This window comes from Protomyctophum bolini (assembly GCF_963924005.1).
Source record: "Protomyctophum bolini genome assembly, chromosome: 22".
In the NCBI taxonomy this organism is placed as follows: domain Eukaryota; kingdom Metazoa; phylum Chordata; class Actinopteri; order Myctophiformes; family Myctophidae; genus Protomyctophum; species Protomyctophum bolini.
In genome coordinates this window covers 36,113,047-36,131,684 of record NC_137883.1, presented here as the reverse complement: position 1 = coordinate 36,131,684, position 18,638 = coordinate 36,113,047, and the positions used below count along the sequence as shown (strand labels likewise).

General features: G+C 43.9%; 1 protein-coding gene across 2 annotated transcripts in view; it reads right to left on the bottom strand.

Moving 5' to 3' along the window:
- Positions 1–595: 595 nt before the first annotated feature.
- The window catches only part of lss (lanosterol synthase (2,3-oxidosqualene-lanosterol cyclase)), a 51,267-nt gene continuing 33,224 nt past the window's right edge, over positions 596–18,638 (bottom strand). Inside the window, exons 18-23 of one of the 2 annotated variants that reach the window (XM_080755721.1) lie at positions 18,415–18,480; positions 18,096–18,179; positions 16,017–16,187; positions 6,968–7,046; positions 749–843; positions 596–649 (exon numbers count right to left, since the gene is read on the bottom strand). In XM_080755721.1, coding sequence (XP_080611847.1) covers positions 607–649; positions 749–843; positions 6,968–7,046; positions 16,017–16,187; positions 18,096–18,179; positions 18,415–18,480 — 538 coding nt within the window. In that variant the 3' untranslated portion in view covers positions 596–606. Of the gene's footprint in view, positions 844–6,967; positions 7,047–16,016; positions 16,188–18,095; positions 18,180–18,414; positions 18,481–18,638 lie in introns of both variants that reach the window. The other variant, XM_080755720.1, reaches the window with a different exon arrangement.

Genomic DNA, 18,638 nt, shown 5'->3' with positions numbered 1-18,638 from the left:
CCTGGGGGTCCCCGGACCGCACTGTGAGAACCACTGAATTCATGATCTATAAATCTACCTGTTCCTGATTATTACATTATGATACAACACACTGTCTTCTGTCCACTGGCTTCTACAGGGAGAAAAAAGAAAGATAGCCGACGAAAACAGAGGATTTAACAATTGGTGGACAGACGCTTATGCCTTCACAGCCAATGCAGATGACAGTCATGACGCGACTGCAGCCTGCTTTACGCAATCGCTACATTTACAGTCCAAACGTTGTGTATATAATAAACATTCCGATTTCAAATATAAAGTCCACGGGTGTTAGAAAATGTGCTGGTGCGGCGATTAGCACTGCTGCATCGCAGCATCCCGCGTTGTTTAATAAAAAGCATTTTTATCCGAGCGCCACCAGCTACTTTTCTCAAAGGGGGTTGGGAAATCCACAGTTGCACACCGGGAGGGAGGGGGCGCGTGGTTGAAAGCCAATGGCAAAGGAACAGCTCGGATAAAAATGCTTTGTATTAAACAACGCGGGAGAGAGGCATCTGAGACCCTGACCCAGATCTGAGGTCTCTGAGGGTACAGCCTCCTGAAGCGCCCCAGAGCCCAGAGCCCAGGTCAGGGTAGAGGGGGTCCGGCCAGGGGTCTCTCAGGGTACAGCCTCCTGTAGCGTCCCAGAGCCCAGAGCCCAGGTCAGGGTAGAGGGGGTCCAGCCAGGGGTCCAGTAGGGGGTCCAGCCAGGGGTCTCTCAGGGTACAGCCTCCTGTAGCGTCCCAGAGCCCAGACAGGGAAGACGTTACGGTAGGAGGTGTAACTGATGGCACAGCTCTTGTTGAACACGCCCGAGATGTTCTCCTATGGACACAATATTAACATTATTAACCTCCTATGGACACAATATTAACATTATGAGATGATAGAGATTTACTCTCTTTTCCTGGTGAAAGTAGAGGATTATAGCTTTCATTTGCTATAAGGTATCTGTCACTATAAAAGAGAATATTCTATGGGCATAACAGAAGTGTGCTTCAAAAAAAAAAAATGAGTCCAAAAGCATTTTTTAAGATTCCTGTCAAGCTTGAAACTGAGCAGGTATAAAACTGCCTGTATCTACAGAATGCAACATGCTACGACCACAATTTTTTTTTCTGGTTAAAGAGGAAAGGCTCCTCATTCAATTGGTATATTCCGTGACAGGTTCACATTATTACAGAAATATGCTATGGGTATAAAATGTGACTGGTCAAAAACGAGAGACTTGAAGTGCTAGACTGAAAAATACTAGACTCATTCAAATAGCTACATTTTGAAAACTAAAGATGGCAGAGATTTACTCTCTCTTCCTGGTGAAAGTAGAGGTTTATAGCTTTCATTTGCTATATAGTATGCCTCTGTCACTATAAAAGAGAATATTCTATGGGCATAACAGAAGTGTGCTTAAAAAAAAAAAATGAGTCCAAAAGCATTTTTTAAGATTCCTGTCAAGCTTGAAACTGAGCAGGTATAAAACTGCCTGTATCTACAGAATGCAACATGCTACGACCACAATTTTTTTTTTCTGGTTAAAGAGGAAAGGCTCCTCATTCAATTGGTATATTCCGTGACAGGTTCACATTATTACAGAAATATGCTATGGGTATAAAAATGTGACTGGTCAAAAACGAGAGACTTGAAGTGCTAGACTGAAAAATACTAGACTCATTCAAATAGCTACATTTTGAAAACTAAAGATGGCAGAGATTTACTCTCTCTTCCTGGTGAGAGTAGAGGTTTATAGCTTTCATTTGCTATATAGTATGCCTCTGTCACTATAAAAGAGAATATTCTATGGGCATAACAGAAGTGTGCTTCAAAAAAAATAAATGACTCCAAAAGCATTTTTTAAGATTCCTGTCAAGCTTGAAACTGAGCAGGTATAAAACTGCCTGTATCTACAGAATGCAACATGCTACGACCACAATTTTTTTTTCTGGTTAAAGAGGAAAGGCTCCTCATTCAATTGGTATATTCCGTGACAGGTTCACATTATTACAGAAATATGCTATGGGTATAAAAATGTGACTGGTCAAAAACGAGAGACTTGAAGTGCTAGACTGAAAAATACTAGACTCATTCAAATAGCTACATTTTGAAAACTAAAGATGGCAGAGATTTACTCTCTCTTCCTGGTGAGAGTAGAGGTTTATAGCTTTCATTTGCTATATAGTATGCCTCTGTCACTATAAAAGAGAATATTCTATGGGCATAACAGAAGTGTGCTTCAAAAAAAATAAATGAGTCCAAAAGCATTTTTTAAGATTCCTGTCAAGCTTGAAACTGAGCAGGTATAAAACTGCCTGTATCTACAGAATGCAACATGCTACGACCACAATTTTTTTTTCTGGTTAAAGAGGAAAGGCTCCTCATTCAATTGGTATATTCCGTGACAGGTTCACATTATTACAGAAATATGCTATGGGTATAAAAATGTGACTGGTCAAAAACGAGAGACTTGAAGTGCTAGACTGAAAAATACTAGACTCATTCAAATAGCTACATTTTGAAAACTAAAGATGGCAGAGATTTACTCTCTCTTCCTGGTGAGAGTAGAGGTTTATAGCTTTCATTTGCTATATAGTATGCCTCTGTCACTATAAAAGAGAATATTCTATGGGCATAACAGAAGTGTGCTTCAAAAAAAATAAATGAGTCCAAAAGCATTTTTTAAGATTCCTGTCAAGCTTGAAACTGAGCAGGTATAAAACTGCCTGTATCTACAGAATGCAACATGCTACGACCACATTTTTTTTTTCTGGTTAAAGAGGAAAGGCTCCTCATTCAATTGGTATATTCCGTGACAGGTTCACATTATTACAGAAATATGCTATGGGTATAAAAATGTGACTGGTCAAAAACGAGAGACTTGAAGTGCTAGACTGAAAAATACTAGACTCATTCAAATAGCTACATTTTGAAAACTAAAGATGGCAGAGATTTACTCTCTCTTCCTGGTGAGAGTAGAGGTTTATAGCTTTCATTTGCTATATAGTATGCCTCTGTCACTATAAAAGAGAATATTCTATGGGCATAACAGAAGTGTGCTTCAAAAAAAATAAATGAGTCCAAAAGCATTTTTTAAGATTCCTGTCAAGCTTGAAACTGAGCAGGTATAAAACTGCCTGTATCTACAGAATGCAACATGCTACGACCACAATTTTTTTTTCTGGTTAAAGAGGAAAGGCTCCTCATTCAATTGGTATATTCCGTGACAGGTTCACATTATTACAGAAATATGCTATGGGTATAAAAATGTGACTGGTCAAAAACGAGAGACTTGAAGTGCTAGACTGAAAAATACTAGACTCATTCAAATAGCTACATTTTGAAAACTAAAGATGGCAGAGATTTACTCTCTCTTCCTGGTGAGAGTAGAGGTTTATAGCTTTCATTTGCTATATAGTATGCCTCTGTCACTATAAAAGAGAATATTCTATGGGCATAACAGAAGTGTGCTTCAAAAAAAATAAATGAGTCCAAAAGCATTTTTTAAGATTCCTGTCAAGCTTGAAACTGAGCAGGTATAAAACTGCCTGTATCTACAGAATGCAACATGCTACGACCACAATTTTTTTTTCTGGTTAAAGAGGAAAGGCTCCTCATTCAATTGGTATATTCCGTGACAGGTTCACATTATTACAGAAATATGCTATGGGTATAAAATGTGACTGGTCAAAAACGAGAGACTTGAAGTGCTAGACTGAAAAATACTAGACTCATTCAAATAGCTACATTTTGAAAACTAAAGATGGCAGAGATTTACTCTCTCTTCCTGGTGAGAGTAGAGGTTTATAGCTTTCATTTGCTATATAGTATGCCTCTGTCACTATAAAAGAGAATATTCTATGGGCATAACAGAAGTGTGCTTCAAAACAAATAAATGAGTCCAAAAGCATTTTTTAAGATTCCTGTCAAGCTTGAAACTGAGCAGGTATAAAACTGCCTGTATCTACAGAATGCAACATGCTACGACCACAATTTTTTTTTCTGGTTAAAGAGGAAAGGCTCCTCATTCAATTGGTATATTCCGTGACAGGTTCACATTATTACAGAAATATGCTATGGGTATAAAAATGTGACTGGTCAAAAACGAGAGACTTGAAGTGCTAGACTGAAAAATACTAGACTCATTCAAATAGCTACATTTTGAAAACTAAAGATGGCAGAGATTTACTCTCTCTTCCTGGTGAGAGTAGAGGTTTATAGCTTTCATTTGCTATATAGTATGCCTCTGTCACTATAAAAGAGAATATTCTATGGGCATAACAGAAGTGTGCTTCAAAAAAAATAAATGAGTCCAAAAGCATTTTTTAAGATTCCTGTCAAGCTTGAAACTGAGCAGGTATAAAACTGCCTGTATCTACAGAATGCAACATGCTACGACCACAATTTTTTTTTCTGGTTAAAGAGGAAAGGCTCCTCATTCAATTGGTATATTCCGTGACAGGTTCACATTATTACAGAAATATGCTATGGGTATAAAAATGTGACTGGTCAAAAACGAGAGACTTGAAGTGCTAGACTGAAAAATACTAGACTCATTCAAATAGCTACATTTTGAAAACTAAAGATGGCAGAGATTTACTCTCTCTTCCTGGTGAGAGTAGAGGTTTATAGCTTTCATTTGCTATATAGTATGCCTCTGTCACTATAAAAGAGAATATTCTATGGGCATAACAGAAGTGTGCTTCAAAAAAAATAAATGAGTCCAAAAGCATTTTTTAAGATTCCTGTCAAGCTTGAAACTGAGCAGGTATAAAACTGCCTGTATCTACAGAATGCAACATGCTACGACCACATTTTTTTTTTCTGGTTAAAGAGGAAAGGCTCCTCATTCAATTGGTATATTCCGTGACAGGTTCACATTATTACAGAAATATGCTATGGGTATAAAAATGTGACTGGTCAAAAACGAGAGACTTGAAGTGCTAGACTGAAAAATACTAGACTCATTCAAATAGCTACATTTTGAAAACTAAAGATGGCAGAGATTTACTCTCTCTTCCTGGTGAGAGTAGAGGTTTATAGCTTTCATTTGCTATATAGTATGCCTCTGTCACTATAAAAGAGAATATTCTATGGGCATAACAGAAGTGTGCTTCAAAAAAAATAAATGAGTCCAAAAGCATTTTTTAAGATTCCTGTCAAGCTTGAAACTGAGCAGGTATAAAACTGCCTGTATCTACAGAATGCAACATGCTACGACCACAATTTTTTTTTCTGGTTAAAGAGGAAAGGCTCCTCATTCAATTGGTATATTCCGTGACAGGTTCACATTATTACAGAAATATGCTATGGGTATAAAAATGTGACTGGTCAAAAACGAGAGACTTGAAGTGCTAGACTGAAAAATACTAGACTCATTCAAATAGCTACATTTTGAAAACTAAAGATGGCAGAGATTTACTCTCTCTTCCTGGTGAGAGTAGAGGTTTATAGCTTTCATTTGCTATATAGTATGCCTCTGTCACTATAAAAGAGAATATTCTATGGGCATAACAGAAGTGTGCTTCAAAAAAAAAAAATGAGTCCAAAAGCATTTTTTAAGATTCCTGTCAAGCTTGAAACTGAGCAGGTATAAAACTGCCTGTATCTACAGAATGCAACATGCTACGACCACATTTTTTTTTTCTGGTTAAAGAGGAAAGGCTCCTCATTCAATTGGTATATTCCGTGACAGGTTCACATTATTACAGAAATATGCTATGGGTATAAAAATGTGACTGGTCAAAAACGAGAGACTTGAAGTGCTAGACTGAAAAATACTAGACTCATTCAAATAGCTACATTTTGAAAACTAAAGATGGCAGAGATTTACTCTCTCTTCCTGGTGAGAGTAGAGGTTTATAGCTTTCATTTGCTATATAGTATGCCTCTGTCACTATAAAAGAGAATATTCTATGGGCATAACAGAAGTGTGCTTCAAAAAAAAAAAATGAGTCCAAAAGCATTTTTTAAGATTCCTGTCAAGCTTGAAACTGAGCAGGTATAAAACTGCCTGTATCTACAGAATGCAACATGCTACGACCACAATTTTTTTTTCTGGTTAAAGAGGAAAGGCTCCTCATTCAATTGGTATATTCCGTGACAGGTTCACATTATTACAGAAATATGCTATGGGTATAAAAATGTGACTGGTCAAAAACGAGAGACTTGAAGTGCTAGACTGAAAAATACTAGACTCATTCAAATAGCTACATTTTGAAAACTAAAGATGGCAGAGATTTACTCTCTCTTCCTGGTGAGAGTAGAGGTTTATAGCTTTCATTTGCTATATAGTATGCCTCTGTCACTATAAAAGAGAATATTCTATGGGCATAACAGAAGTGTGCTTCAAAAAAAAAAAATGAGTCCAAAAGCATTTTTTAAGATTCCTGTCAAGCTTGAAACTGAGCAGGTATAAAACTGCCTGTATCTACAGAATGCAACATGCTACGACCACAATTATTTTTTCTGGTTAAAGAGGAAAGGCTCCTCATTCAATTGGTATATTCCGTGACAGGTTCACATTATTACAGAAATATGCTATGGGTATATGAATGTGACTGGTCAAAAACGAGAGACTTGAAGTGCTAGACTGAAAAGTACTAGACTCATTCAAATAGCTACATTTTGAAAACTAAAGATGGCAGAGATTTACTCTCTCTTCCTGGTGAAAGTAGAGGTTTATAGCTTTCATTTGCTATATAGTATGCCTCTGTCACTATAAAAGAGAATATTCTATGGGCATAACAGAAGTGTGCTTCAAAAAAATAACATTATTAACCTCCTATGGACACAATATTAACATTATTAACGGGACTGCAAGGGGGCGGGACTGCCACGCTCTGTTGGGTAACTGCTTGTCAATCACTCACCTGTGGCCAATCCCCATTGGGTAACTGCTTGTCAATCACTCACCTGTGGCCAATCCCCATTGGGTAACTGCTTGTCAATCACTCACCTGTGGCCAATCCCCATTGGGTAACTGCTTGTCAATCAGCAGTTGTACCGCCCTCTCGATGGCCGCCGTGTCAGGATGTCTGAAAAACACACAATGTGACATGTGTCAATCAAATACATTGTGACATGTGTCAATCAAATCAATTGTGACATGTGTCAATAAAATTAATGTGACATGTGTCAATCAAATTAACGTGACATGTGTCAATCAAATGTGGCATGTGTCAATCAAATTAACGTGACATGTGTCAATCAAATGTGACCAAGTACAGTGCTTTAGGACACAAGGAGGCGTTGGTCTTTTTCAGCATTTTGCAGATTATCAAAGTACAGATTGGGTTAGGGCTAACCCTATCACATGATGAATATTATTATATTATATTATTATTTATTATTATCGTCAAAGTACAGAATGGAAGCTTCACATGATGCCATTTATTGAAATCAGAACATATTTGACTATTTTTTTAGATTTACAACTTTTCACAAGCTGATGGAGTATATTATATTACAGTACTTTGTGGGATGTATATTGAGATGGGAGGTATGCGACATTGAAAAGGATAAATCAAACATATGGGACTTTATTAGAACACAAAAGAATCGCTACAGCCTCAGTAATGGACCAGTGAAATGAGGATGTTTTATGATATCATATTTCCCTCGCATAGGGATTGCATTGACAGCTGCAGTACTGTCAATAATGCAGTAGTAGTAACTTCTCTAAAGGGAGGTGAACTTCTCACCCTATCTCTAAGGGAGGTGAACTTCTCATTGGTCGACCGACGTGATGTCACATCATCCTCGCGTCCCATTGGTTCGACCCACAAGTGGTCGCTACTCGAGCTAGTAGGAAGTATATCCATATATGGTATGCAGTCATGTGACGTGTTGCCCCGCCCCCCTCCACAGGTCATGTGACGTCATGTCCCGCCCCCTCCGTACTAGCTTGCTACTTGAGCTAGCAGGCCTAGCATCCAGCTAGCAGGCCTAGCATCCAGCTATAGCAGGCCAAGCATCCAGCTAGCAGAACTAGCATCCAGCTAGCAGGCCTAGCATCCAGCTAACAGGCCTAGCATCCAGCTATAGCAAGCTTAGCATCCAGCTAGCAGGCCTAGCATCCAGCTATTTTCATGATATGAAATGCAGCTCAAAGTGATTTACATAACAATGGAGAATAAAAAAGAAAAGCAAGGCAACGACATTAAAAAACAAGCAGGAATGCAATACAGTGAGGACATGAATAACAAAAAATAAAAGATAAATTAAAAGCAATGTTGTAGAAGTGGGTCTTGAGCTGTGCTTTAGCATCCAGCTAGCAGGCCTAGCTAGCATCCAGCTAGCAGGCCTAGCATCCAGCTAGCAGGCCTAGCATCCAAATGGAACCACACTGACCCGTTGGGGTCCATTTGGTTCCATCTGTACACTCTCAGAGTTACAGACCATTTATTTGGTTCCAAACTAGCTGGAGACCCCCTGGAACTCCCTCAAGGACCCCTGGGGGGTCCCCAGACCCCACTTTACATATATGGTAATGCAGTCAACGTGACGACATTCACCCCGCCCCTCACGGGCGATAAAAGCGTGCGTTCGCGCCCACCTCCCCGCAGTAGCGTTTAATTGTGCGTTCAGGAAGTTTTAATTAAATCGTAAGAATATCTTTCTTACAGAAACAGAGGCTTAAACCAAAAAACCCACCGACCAAGATCAAAGAAGTCAAAGGTCGCATCATGTCAGAAGTGGTCGCTCCCAGCCCGACGGCCGCCTCCCCGGCGAAGGCCCAGATGGCCAAGCGGCACCGGCGCACGGGCCCGACGGTCAGCGAGCTCGTCGTGGCGGCCGTCTCCGAGTCCCGCGAGCGGAAGGGCATGTCCCTGGCGGCGCTGAAGAAGGCGCTGGCGGCGGGCGGCTACGACGTCCGCCGCAACAAGGCGCGCGTCCGCATCGCCGTCAAGTCCCTGGTCAGGAAGGGCTGGCTGCTGCAGACCCGGGGCACGGGGGCGTCGGGGTCGTTCCGCGTCGACCGCCAGGCCCTGGCCAAGAGGAGCAGGCCCGCGAGGAGGAGGAGGCGCGTCGGGGCCAAGAAGGCCAGGAAGGCCGTCGGAGGCCGCCGGAGGACGAGGAGGAGGCGCAGGGCGGGGCTGGCCAAGAGGAGGACCGGGAGGAGGAGGAGGCCTAGCGGGCCGGCCAAGAGGAGGACCAGGAGGAGGAGAGCGGTGGCGGCGGCTCCCAAGAAGAGGAAGACGGTGGTCAGGAGGAGGAGGACGCTGAGGAGGAGGTCTGCTTCCGGGAGGAGGACAATCAGGAGGACCGTGGGGAGGAGGAGGCGTTAGGGGAGGGACCAATAGGAGGTCTTCTCCTCCTGCAGGATCCAATAGGAGGACGGTTAGGAGACACGGGCGCTAGGAAGTCCAACCTCCTTGTAGAGGACCGGGAGAAGGCTTAGAGAACACACTACATGGTAACATGCTAACATGATGTTAACGGTGTAGACACTGAAACACTGGGTCCGTATGCTAACGTGATGCTAACATAATGCTAAGGTGATGCTGACGGTGTAGACAGCGAAACACTGGGTATGTATGCTAACATGATGCTAACATGATGCTAACATGGTCTCCTCCAGGTCTGGATCAACACAGGTCTCCTCCAGGTCTGTTGAAGAGAACCTGGACCACCACAGGTCTCCTCCAGGTCTGTTGAAGAGAACCTGGACCACCACAGGTCTCCTCCAGGTCTGTTGAAGAGGGTCTGGATCAACACAGGTCTCCTCCAGGTCTGTTGAAGAGGGCCTGGACCACCACAGGTCTCCTCCAGGTCTGTTGAAGAGAACCTGGACCACCACAGGTCTCCTCCAGGTCTGTTGAAGAGAACCTGGACCACCACAGGTCTCCTCCAGGTCTGTTGAAGAGGGTCTGGATCAACACAGGTCTCCTCCAGGTCTGTTGAAGAGGGCCTGGACCACCACAGGTCTCCTCCAGGTCTGTTGAAGAGGGCCTGGACCAACACAGGTCTCCTCCAGGTCTGTTGAAGAGGGCCTGTACCACCACAGGTCTCCTCCAGGTCTGTTGAAGAGGACCTGTACCACCACAGGTCTCCTCCAGGTCTGTTGAAGAGGGCCTGGACCAACACAGGTCTCCTCCAGGTTTGGACCACCACAGGTCTCCTCCAGGTCTGTTGAAGAGGGCCTGGACCAACACAGGTCTCCTCCAGGTCTGTTGAAGAGGGCCTGTACCACCACAGGTCTCCTCCAGGTCTGTTGAAGAGGGCCTGTACCACCACAGGTCTCCTCCAGGTCTGTTGAAGAGGGCCTGGACCAACACAGGTCTCCTCCAGGTCTGTTGAAGAGGGCCTGGACCACCACAGGTCTCCTCCAGGTCTGTTGAAGAGGGCCTGTACCACCACAGGTCTCCTCCAGGTCTGTTGAAGAGGGCCTGGATCAACACAGGTCTCCTCCAGGTCTGTTGAAGAGGGCCTGGACCAACACAGGTCTCCTCCAGGTCTGTTGAAGAGGGCCTGGACCAACACAGGTCTCCTCCAGGTCTGTTGAAGAGGGCCTGGACCAACACAGGTCTCCTCCAGGTCTGTTGAAGAGGGCCTGTACCACCACAGGTCTCCTCCAGGTCTGTTGAAGAGGGCCTGGACCAACACAGGTCTCCTCCAGGTCTGTTGAAGAGGGCCTGTACCACCACAGGTCTCCTCCAGGTCTGTTGAAGAGGGCCTGTACCACCACAGGTCTCCTCCAGGTCTGTTGAAGAGGGCCTGGACCAACACAGGTCTCCTCCAGGTCTGTTGAAGAGGGCCTGGACCACCACAGGTCTCCTCCAGGTCTGTTGAAGAGGGCCTGTACCACCACAGGTCTCCTCCAGGTCTGTTGAAGAGGGCCTGGATCAACACAGGTCTCCTCCAGGTCTGTTGAAGAGGGCCTGGACCAACACAGGTCTCCTCCAGGTCTGTTGAAGAGGGCCTGGACCAACACAGGTCTCCTCCAGGTCTGTTGAAGAGGGCCTGGACCAACACAGGTCTCCTCCAGGTCTGTTGAAGAGGGCCTGTACCACCACAGGTCTCCTCCAGGTCTGTTGAAGAGGGCCTGGACCAACACAGGTCTCCTCCAGGTCTGTTGAAGAGGGCCTGTACCACCACAGGTCTCCTCCAGGTCTGTTGAAGAGGGCCTGTACCACCACAGGTCTCCTCCAGGTCTGTTGAAGAGGGCCTGGACCAACACAGGTCTCCTCCAGGTCTGTTGAAGAGGGCCTGTACCACCACAGGTCTCCTCCAGGTCTGTTGAAGAGGGCCTGTACCACCACAGGTCTCCTCCAGGTCTGTTGAAGAGGGCCTGTACCACCACAGGTCTCCTCCAGGTCTGTTGAAGAGGGTCTGGATCAACACAGGTCTCCTCCAGGTCTGTTGAAGAGGGCCTGGACCACCACAGGTCTCCTCCAGGTCTGTTGAAGAGGGCCTGGACCACCACAGGTCTCCTCCAGGTCTGTTGAAGAGGGCCTGGACCACCACAGGTCTCCTCCAGGTCTGTTGAAGAGGGCCTGGACCACCACAGGTCTCCTCCAGGTCTGTTGAAGAGGGGCGCAAGCGTAAAAGAAAAAAAGCTAAGCGGAATCCAGGTCTGGTGAGTCGCGGGGGGCGTGTTCACGTAACGAGCACACGCTGTGTAATCCCTTTAGGAACATAAATATTATAAAAATAGATGCCTCACTTCCCACCGCAGTTCATTGGAAGCGACCTCATTGGCCACCGCAGTTCATTGGAAGCGACCTCATTGGCCACCGCAGTTCATTGGAAGCGACCTCATTGGCCACCGCAGTTCATTGGAAGCGACCTCATTGGCCACCGCAGTTCATTGGAAGCGAAGTGTCTCCCAATGAAGGCAGGAAGCCGAGCGGAAGTGCAGTGCTGAAGTAAAGGCTTTTTTTTTTTAAACAAATCTTTATAACAGTCACATGACATTACAATGCAAAACAAGACAAACAATCAACAAAGTTATTAACCCATTCTGATCGGGAACCCGTTTTGGTGTTAGCACTATGTTATGCTTTAGCTATTGAAAAATAGCAGATCTACAAGCTCGTAGCGCGGCACTCGGTGGCGCGCTACGAGCTTGTAGGTCTGCTATTTTTGAAAAATCGAAGAGCGACTGACATTTTTTTTATCTGATCTCAGGTCAGAATGGGTTCATCAGACCAGTGTGTGTCCAGTGGAAACCTCGTATGAATCTGATCTCAGGTCAGAATGGATTAATACAACAACACAACATCAGAGCCGGGGGGGGATTAGATTACTAACAGAAAACATTACAGAGTGAACACAAAGCAACAGTTCTCCGCAGCTTTCCTATTCAGAAGCGCTGCTGAAGGCGTTTGCTGAAGGCTGAGGGCACGCTGCCCCAAAGTGCCACAGGGGGGCGCTGAAGGCACGCTGCGTCGCTGCCCGAGTGACCTCACTCATGCGACTCCTCCGTGTCTCTCGCTGTCACTCAAGTGACTACTCTGGGCCAATCACAGCGCCAGTCTTTGTTTATGTTACGCGCGCAGAAGCTGCTCATTGAAGGCGAAATGCTTTGCAAAGGAAATGTCGGGAAAATTGTGCCTTCAATTTCCGACGCGCCTCAGAGCCGGAAAGGGCGTCTACGTATATATGGCTATATGGTTAGGTAAGTCCTCCTAGGACAATACAACTGGGGGCCCCCAGGGGCCATATGCGGCCCCCACCTTCACTGAATGTGGCCCTCAGGTTAATATCAACTGGCGGCCCCCAGGGGGCCACATGCGGCCCCCACCTACACTGAATGAGGCCCTCAGGTTAATATTAACTGTCTTCAATGATATCAGGCGAGAGAAGAATATTCTGAATTTTTTTCCTTTTTTTTTTTACTGAGACTCTAAGGCTTCGCTCTACCGTTCCATCAGCTGTTCGATCAGAGGAAACGTCTCTACCGTTCCATCAGCTGTTCGATCAGAGGAAACGTCTCTACCGTTCCATCAGCTGTTCGATCAGAGGAAATGTCTCTACCGTTCCATCAGCTGTTCGATCAGAGGAAATGTCTCTACCGTTCCATCAGCTGTTCGATCAGAGGAAATGTCTCTACCGTTCCATCAGCTGTTCGATCAGAGGAAATGTCTCTACCGTTCCATCAGCTGTTCGATCAGAGGAAATGTCTCTACCGTTCCATCAGCTGTTCGATCAGAGGAAATGTCTCTACCGTTCCATCAGCTGTTCGATCAGAGGAAATGTCTCTACCGTTCCATCAGCTGTTCGATCAGAGGAAATGTCTCTACCGTTCCATCAGCTGTTCGATCAGAGGAAATGTCTCTACCGTTCCATCAGCTGTTCGATCAGAGGAAATGTCTCTACCGTTCCATCAGCTGTTCGATCAGAGGAAATGTCTCTACCGTTCCATCAGCTGTTCCATCAGAGGAAATGTCTCTACCGTTCCATCAGCTGTTCGATCAGAGGAAATGTCTCTACCGTTCCATCAGCTGTTCCATCAGAGGAAATGTCTCTACCGTTCCATCAGCTGTTCCATCAGAGGAAATGTCTCTACCGTTCCATCAGCTGTTCGATCAGAGGAAATGTCTCTACCGTTCCATCAGCTGTTCGATCAGAGGAAATGTCTCTACGGTTCCATCAGCTGTTCGATCAGAGGAAATGTCTCTACGGTTCCATCAGCTGTTCGATCAGAGGAAATGTCTCTACCGTTCCATCAGCTGTTCGATCAGAGGAAATGTCTCTACCGTTCCATTAGCTGTTCGATCAGAGGAAATGTCTCTACCGTTCCATCAGCTGTTCGATCAGAGGAAATGTCTCTACCGTTCCATCAGCTGTTCGATCAGAGGAAATGTCTCTACGGTTCCATTAGCTGTTCGATCAGAGGAAATGTCTTTCCGGAAACCCATAGATCCTATAAATAAATAGTACTATTTGGACTCCTGAGGTGAAACAGAGTCATAATAAATAATTGTCATGCATATTCTGGAGAAAACCTGGAGACTGAAATTCATGTAAAGTTGGTTATGATGCAAATAAGAAACATTACAATGGTGTGAAAACAGAAAATCCAAAATGTGCCACAGACACAGTGGGCTGTATTTTGCGTGTCTTAAAGTACCAGGTCTTATTCCCTAACTTGAGTAAACTAAAGACCTGGAGGCGTGGTCAATGCTCTTTGGCCACTCAGAATAGCCAAATGGCATTGACCACGCCTCCAGGTCTTTAGTTTACTCAAGTTAGGGAATAAGACCTGGTACTTAAGACACGCAAAATACAGCCCACTGTGTTCAAGGCTAAACAAAAACATTAGAACAAATATGTTGGATCTTATTTGAAACGGTCGAGAAATGACTGTACTGTACTGTACTGTACTGTACTGTACTGTACTGTACTGTACTGTACTGTACTGTACTGTACTGTACTGTACTGTACTGTACTGTACTGTACTCAAAAAGCTGTGAGAAGACAATGGGCTGGTCGTACATAAAGCGACTAAAATGTTTTATTTATTTATTTTTGTTTAAATAAAGTGACTAAAATAGAGTGTATTTTTTTATTTAAGGCAACTAAAGGAAACAGCCTTTGTCCCCACACGTCTTCATGAAAGGGGATTTCAGGTCAAATGTCCGCTAAATTGACAATGAACGGAGAAATGACATCAGACTTCCGCTAAATATGACGTGAATTAAACATCAAAACATTAAACGCCAACTTGACATTGAAGGCAAGGAATACTTTAACGTCATATTGTGTAAAACGAGTAAATCAGCCGACCCATCACATGTTGGTGGGAGGGAGAGCTTGGCCAATGAGGGGCCACCTTATGTACCGACTGTCGTTAAATGTTGGTATTCAGACAGCCTGCAACGGGTAGAACGCTCCCAATGAGGGGCCAATGAGGGGCCACCATAGTCACATCACCAGGCTCCGCCAAACTTCGTTCAACTCAACTGTCATTGCATCTCTGTATGTGTTTATAATTTTATTTTACAGACGGCACGGGTGAGCGGCCGTGTGCCCCCCCTTGCCTCTGGGCCCCCACGCAGTCGCGTTGTCTGCGTCACGGTAGTTACGCCCCTGGGTAGAACGCTCCCAATGAGGGGCCAATGAGGGGCCACCTTATGTACCGACTGTCATTAAATGTTGTGTATTCAGACAGCCTGCAACGTCTCTGTGACACATCTAGGCCGGGGCCGCAATCTGCATTCAAACATGTTGCTAGAAGCTTTGTCATTGGTCGAATGACAAAAAAAAAAAACCCCGGTCGCAATAACTAACCAATCAGGAAGCAGACAGGCAAATCGACCAATGAAGGAAAATCTTTGAATGCAGATTGTGGCCCCTATATGTGTCACAGAGACTGTCTGAATACCAATCCTTTTTTTTTTTAAATGAAAAGGTCATTACAATTTTGACATAATTATTATTGCTCATAGCAGCTTTAAGACATGAGAATCCCTTGACTCCTTCAAAACCTCTCTCTAAGGGCACCTACACACTGGACCCCCCCTCCCCTTTCCCCCCCCCCCTCACTGTATAATTTTATTTTCCCTTTTTACCTCCTTTATGATGAATGCCTGTTCTCTTTTTTTTTGTTGCTATATAGAAGTGTCTATTTGTACGACGTCTCCAAGTGTTTTGATGAATTGAACATGGTGGACCCTCTTGTATGTCCGCTAACATAGATGCACGATGACGAGAGCACCCCTCACTTCACACGGGTGTGATTATTTTTCCTTCGTGGCGTTAGCCCCTCCCCTAGCCTGTGTGTGTGTGTGTGTGTGTGTGTGTGTGTTTGTTTGTGTGTGTGTCTTTTGGCCAGTAGGTGGCGGCAGCTTCAACGTTGGATAGCCTTACCGGGGGCGTGGTTTTAATACCTCACAGCCTGCAGTGCCAGAACTGACCACTAGGTGTGGGTGTATCCATGCATTTACCTGACAGCCTGCAGTGCCAGAACTGACCACTAGGTGTGGGTGTATCCATGCATTTACCTGACAGCCTGCAGTGCCAGAACTGACCACTAGGTGTGGGTGTATTCATGTATTTACCTGACAGCCTGCAGTCCCAGTAGCGCCCAGCAGGTGTTGTGTATCTGGGAGGCGGGGCTCTGGACGTAGCGCCTCTGCTCACACGACTCAAACTCCTCCCCCCAGCCACCGTCCGCCATCTGATTGGACAGCAGGAAGTCACACGCCCTCCTCACCTCCGGACATGCCTCCCTGACGGGCGTCACATCAGGGGCCATTATTTATTCATAATTGACATATCGTTACCATATCATTACCATACCTTAACACACTTCAATTCACATCAAGGTCCATTTATTATTGAATTAGCATTTATTATCACTGTTATTTCTATTGGTCAGTCAGTACCATGTGACCATCACTGTTATTTCTATTGGTCCGTGAGTACCATGTGACCATCACTGTTATTTCTATTGGTCAGTCAGTACCATGTGACCATCACTGTTATTTCTATTGGTCCGTCAGTACCATGTGACCATCAGAGTTATTTCTATTGGTCAGTCAGTACCATGTGACCATCAGAGTTATTTATATTGGTCAGTCAGTACCATGTGACCATCAGAGTTATTTCTATTGGTCAGTCAGTACCATGTGACCATCACTGTTATTTCTATTGGTCAGTCAGTACCATGTGACCATCACTGTTATTTCTATTGGTCAGTCAGTACCATGTGACCATCAGAGTTATTTCTATTGGTCAGTCAGTACCATGTGACCATCAGAGTTATTTCTATTGGTCAGTCAGTACCATGTGACCATCAGAGTTATTTCTGAAATGAGCAAAAGGGTTAATTGTTCACTCTAACAGTTACAATTTACAATTTACAATTTAGGCATTTAGCAGACGCTCTTAATCCAGAGCGATTTACATTAAGCAAGAACAAAAGCATGGGAATACATCACATAAAAACATTCATCATGAAACATGCGTAAGCTAAGAAAGTAACAGTGGAATATCTATATAATGAAATTTATACGTATAAACTTTACATATATACTACTATGCTAGTTAAAGATCTATAAGGGTCCATATGGTTACCAACTCTTCTTAACATGTCATTAACTGGTTCATGGCAAAGGACGTGTTTTTTGACGTGCTATCAACAAATCCCTCAAGGCCAAGGACGTTGTGGACGTGGTAGACAATAATTCAAAAAAAAAAAAAAAAAATTATCATTTTTTTCCGATTTTTTTGCATTTTATTTTTTATTTTTATGTAATCTACTAAAAACCGGCCGAAATCCGCGCGATCGTGCACTATCGTGCACGCGCGCCGTCTCTATGTGAATCGCGGCAAAAAATCGGACATTTTGAGATCTTCTGGGCCTTTTTTGAGCTTAATTTGAGTAAAATAAGAAAGAGCTAATGCTAGTTTAGCAATGCGGAAGAGTCAGGGTATCTTCTGAGATGTCAAACTTTCACTTGTTGTTTACACCCTTGAACAGGAAGTGATGTCAAGAGATTTGACTCTAACGGCATTTTCAGCATAATGGTGCGTTCCCGCCATCTGGTGGCAGTTTTGGGTGTTACAGTTAAACTGCCGGATTATATATATATCATTTATTTAGACCGCTGTTTTTTCTTTTTGCATGAAAATGACGAATTAAGAAATGGGGCATTGGCCAGCATTGGCCAGCTTTGGCGACTTTTTGAATGGCAATCGAAAAATGTGAGATATGACCACAATGGCATGAAATATCTCATTTTAAAGCTGCATGTCTCTACTTCACAATGAAAGAAAAATTATGACTCTAGCATATTGCATTGTTTAGTAATAAGCATTTTAATACACCTTGGTTTACAGTGAACAGTGAAACCAAGTTGTACTAAAATGCTTATAAGTCAACGAAGGAACATGCTAGAGTCATAATTCCTTTTTCATTGTGAAGTAGAGACATGCAGCTTGAAAATGAGATATTTCATGCCATTGTGGTCATATCTCACATTTTTCTATTGTCATTCAAAAAGTCGCCAAATCTGGCCTAAACCACAAAAAGATGTGATTTAAGGCTGGGAATAAGAGGGTTAACATGTAATTTACATATAATTTACATCTCATTTACATGCCAATTACATTCTATTTACATATCATTTACATACCCTGTGTGGTCATAGGTGTGTCCCATGCAGGCCAACGCCTCCAGTCCAAACCACGTTCCATACGTGAAGCACACCCCCCACGACCTTATAACATGTCAATAACATGTCATTAGCATTATATTAGCATGTCATTAGCATATTAAACTCACCCCTCCCATGATCCATCTGGTCTCTTGACCCTCATTAACATGTCATTAGCATTATATTAGCATGTCATTAGCATATTAAACTCCCCCCTCTCATGATCCATCTGGTCTCTTGACCCTCATTAACATGTCATTAGCATTATATTAGCATGTCATTAGCATATTAAACTCACCCCTCCCATGATCCATCTGGTCTCTGGACCCTCCGGCAGTACTGTAGTCCTTCTGACAGAGTCTCACTGAGTGTGCACACACACACACACACACACACACACACACACAGTCACACACAGTCACACAAACACACACACACACACACACACACACACACACACACACACACACACACACACACACACACACACATTAAACCACACCCTCTCGTTAAACCACACCC